Genomic DNA, 3,724 nt, shown 5'->3' on the forward strand with positions numbered 1-3,724 from the left:
ATCCTCTAACAAAATTATGCCATACTGATTTTCACATTGTATTGTTATCGTTTTTTTAATGTTGCATGGACAATGAAAAGTTATGTTACTTCATGATGGCCAAAACCTACGTGACAGAGTCGGAACCTATGTGCCGAAATCTCTGAGAAAAGACATGACTTGCTCATGACCCATTCGGAAACTGGATAATTAACTTTTTAATTTTTTAATAAATATCCATAGCCATGTGGAACACCTACCTTCTTGCGACACGTTTTCTGAGCAGACGGTCTCATGAGCTGTTTTAAGATGTGGCCTCCCTTACCAAGTGCCTTCTCTGGCGCTGCTCTCCTAGTCTCTGTTTTTCTCCCTCCATCCTCACTTCCTGCATTTTCTGTCACTCTCACGCACGTGCATGCATGCACGCACTCATTTACTGAGTGTGCCTCGCAGCTGAATGTGAATGGCACAACAAAGCTATATCTCTGAGTCCTGAATAATCTCTCTGTAGGGAATAAAGAAAAGTCAGTCATGTTTCTGACATTTATATTTCTTTTCCCAACTATTTTTCCTGTGTTTTGTTATTTGTTTGTTTATGGACATCCTGACCCTTTATTCCAATCATATAGAAACAGCACCCGTACTCCTCATCATGACTGAGATATATCATCCAAGAAAGCGTTATTTTGCAGAAGCAAAACAATTAGTAAATAGCATTGTAGGCTAAGCAGCACGGTAGCAATGGTACTTTGGGGGGTTCTCAGCCTTCAGTAAAAAGCAACAAGCAGAAAGGGATCATTTAAAATAGTAACTAATCATGCTAATAAGCCTCTTTACAATATTCTAACAGGATGTTTTGCAATTCTGCATGGCATTCGTCCTCTAAAAAACTTATGCCATACTGAATTTCACATTGTGTTCTTATTTTTTTAATGTAGCCTGGACAATAAAAAGAATAACCCATCTTTCTCCTTATAGCCTCTGTGTTCTATGCCCGAGAGTACTGAGATAATGAAAAGGCAGAAATACCCCAGCAGTGACAGCAGTTATGATAGTAGCAGCAGCACTTCTGAATCCGACGAAAATGAAAAAGAAGAGTATCAAAATAAGAAGAGAGAAAAGCGAGTTCCATATAACCTTAAAAACTCCGGCCACTACAAATTAATTCAACAACCCAGTAAGTCAATTGCCTCAAATGTAGTTGTTTTGTGAATTATGGAGCTAAAATTATTGAATTCAATAAAAGATCCTCGGGCCAAACGAACCCTTGTCGTGTGTGAGGAGACCTGGATGCGATCCCACTTTTTAACTGGACATGGAAACATCCTGCCATCCCTTTCAAGTTCTGCACACAGAAAACAAAAGGGCCAGATTAAGGGTTCATTCTTCTTTATTTCATCATTTTTGATAAGTGCTAGATTTTTGCATGGGTTCTATAAAGTATGCCTCATGGCTGATCTGCTGATTACATCTCTTTTAAGCCACATATTCTCTCTCCTCCCACTTCCTCCCTCCCCCTGTCACCCACTTTGTTTTGGACTGTCACCTGGTTTTTAAGACGTGTCTGTGTCTATAGCCATTACCTGAACGGATCTGTGACTCATGTAATTGTGATGTAGTTGCCGTTTCCTCTAGGGTAAGCACTTAGGTCAGGGCTTTTGGTGCCTAGGAAGTATTTAGGAGAGCAGCCAGCCAGCTTCTCTGTCTCCTTCCTTTCCTGCTTCCCTTTCTCTTCTTCTGCTTTTCTTTCTTTTGCATCCCCCCTTCCTTCCTCTTGTCTTTCATCCCTTCTTCCATCCCAAAAGTGTAATATGGTGTCTGGGATTCTTCCTTTATCCCCGGATGGCGGTTGTGGATGGCTGTTTGCCCACGCTAGCTTGGAAAACCCCTTCCTGGTGCTGCCTCCAGTCTAGGACTTGTCTTTACTCCTGTCTCTCACCTCTTTATTTGCCTTGTGCTCTGTGGTCTCAGGTTTCCTGTAATGGGACCCGTTCAATAATGGGGCAAACACACCTGTGAGCCCTTGTTGATCCCCAGCAGTGATTTAGTATGTTAACGTTCCTGAGTGTATCTGTTTTAATACTGGCCTTCCATGCTTATGGCGAAAGGCAGGAGGAATGAAGAACCACAAGAGGAAGATTTTAGAGGAATGGTCTTTCCTTTGCTTCCAGATTACTCCATAAAGATTCATGCTTCTATTGTACCTGTCTTTGAGGGCTTGGGTATTTGAAAGGGAATTAATGTATTATGTTCCATTTCATTGAGTTACTTATGCATTCATTTAGGAGATATTTATTGAGTACCTGTTACAGGGTTTATAAACTATTTTACCAACTGCTTCGTTTTTAAACTGAGGATTCCTTAAATGGTTTCAGGGTGTCTCTGTGTATGGCCCTACTTTGGTTTTGAAAGCTGATGTTTTTATTCCCAGATTTTGTCAGTTTTTAAATCCCTTTTCTATTAGCCAATGGGTGCATCCCCAACAGCAGGAGCTGATGGGTGTAGGGAGAGGGTCAAGAAAACATTGCTGAGATTCTCAGAGCTCTGAGATTGTTCTTTGTTCTCAGCCCATTAGGTTAATAAGTTGAGATCAGAAAAAAAGTGTACTAAAATATGATACACATTTAAGAAAATTTTAAGTATGAATTCTCATTTTAAAGCTAGCTTAACTTAGTTAAATATCTTTTTCCTTATTAGTTATATTTTCTTTTTTTTTTGAGTGGGAGTCTCACTCTGTCGCCCAGACTGGAGAGCAGTGGCCGCTCCCGGCCACCGCAGCCTCGACCTGCTGGGCTCCGGCGATCCTTCGGTGTGCGCTACCACGCCTGGCTAATTTTTGATTTATTGTGGGGATGAGGTCTCGCCAAGTTGTCCAGGCAGGTCTCGAACTCATGGGCTCAGGCAATCCACTCCCCTCAGCCTCCCAAAGGCACGGGATTACAGGCTGAGCCACCGAGCCCAGCTTATTTTTTTTTTTTTCTGTGTTCGAAGTCTTACTCTGTTGCCCAGGCTGGAGTGCAGTGGCATGATCATGGCTCACCATATTCCTGACCTCCTGGGCTCAGGCGATCCTCCTTCTTCAACCCCCTAAGTAGCTGGGACTACAAGTATGTGTTCCCCTGCCTGGCTAATGTTTTTATTTTTTTGTAGAGAGGGGTCTCACTATGTTGCCCAGGTGGTTTCAAACTCCTGGACTGAAGCGATCCTTTTGCCTCAGCCTCCTGAAGTGTTGGGACTAAGGCATGAGCCATTTGCGCCCAACCTCTTTTTGTACTGAGGAATTATAGCAAGGCTTTCATTTTGTTTTATATTCTCTCTTTTTTTCAAATTAATTTTATTTTAAAGATGTGGGGAACAATTCAGGGTTAGGTATAGAAATGGTCATTGTATAGGTAAAGTTTGGGCCTCCCTTTGGTCCCTACTTCACCTGGTTTGAGATCAGGTGCCCTTCTTGATGAAGTGTGCTCACCTCCTCTCTCCTCTGGCAGTTTCCCGGTAATTGTTCAGGGTTAGCTTATGAGTGAGAACATGGGGTACTCAGTTCTGTTTCTATCATAGATCACTGAATATGACAGACTCTAAATTCATCCAAATTGCTATGTTATATTCTCTCTTTATTTTTCTGAGTTGGCGTCTCACTCTGCCACTCAGACTGGGGTACAGTGGCCGCTCCCGGCCACCACAGCCTCGACCTGCTGGGCTCCGGCGATCCTTCCACCTCAGCCTTCCGAGTAGCCGGAATTAC

The 3,724-nt window shown here is 42.6% G+C and overlaps 1 protein-coding gene across 1 annotated transcript in view; it reads left to right on the forward strand.

Annotated features, from left to right (window-relative positions):
- Positions 1 to 3,724, forward strand: part of LOC110595496 (tubulin polyglutamylase TTLL7-like) — a 56,597-nt gene that overhangs the window by 15,215 nt on the left and 37,658 nt on the right. The window contains exon 6 of the mRNA XM_021711564.1: positions 958 to 1,156. Within this exon, the coding sequence (XP_021567239.1) occupies positions 958 to 1,156 (199 nt within the window). The remainder of the gene's footprint in view (positions 1 to 957; positions 1,157 to 3,724) is intronic.

Source organism: Carlito syrichta, unplaced genomic scaffold (genome assembly GCF_000164805.1).
Source record: "Carlito syrichta isolate Samal-C Ts95f unplaced genomic scaffold, Tarsius_syrichta-2.0.1 Scaffold302367, whole genome shotgun sequence".
Classification (NCBI taxonomy): Eukaryota; Metazoa; Chordata; class Mammalia; order Primates; family Tarsiidae; genus Carlito; species Carlito syrichta.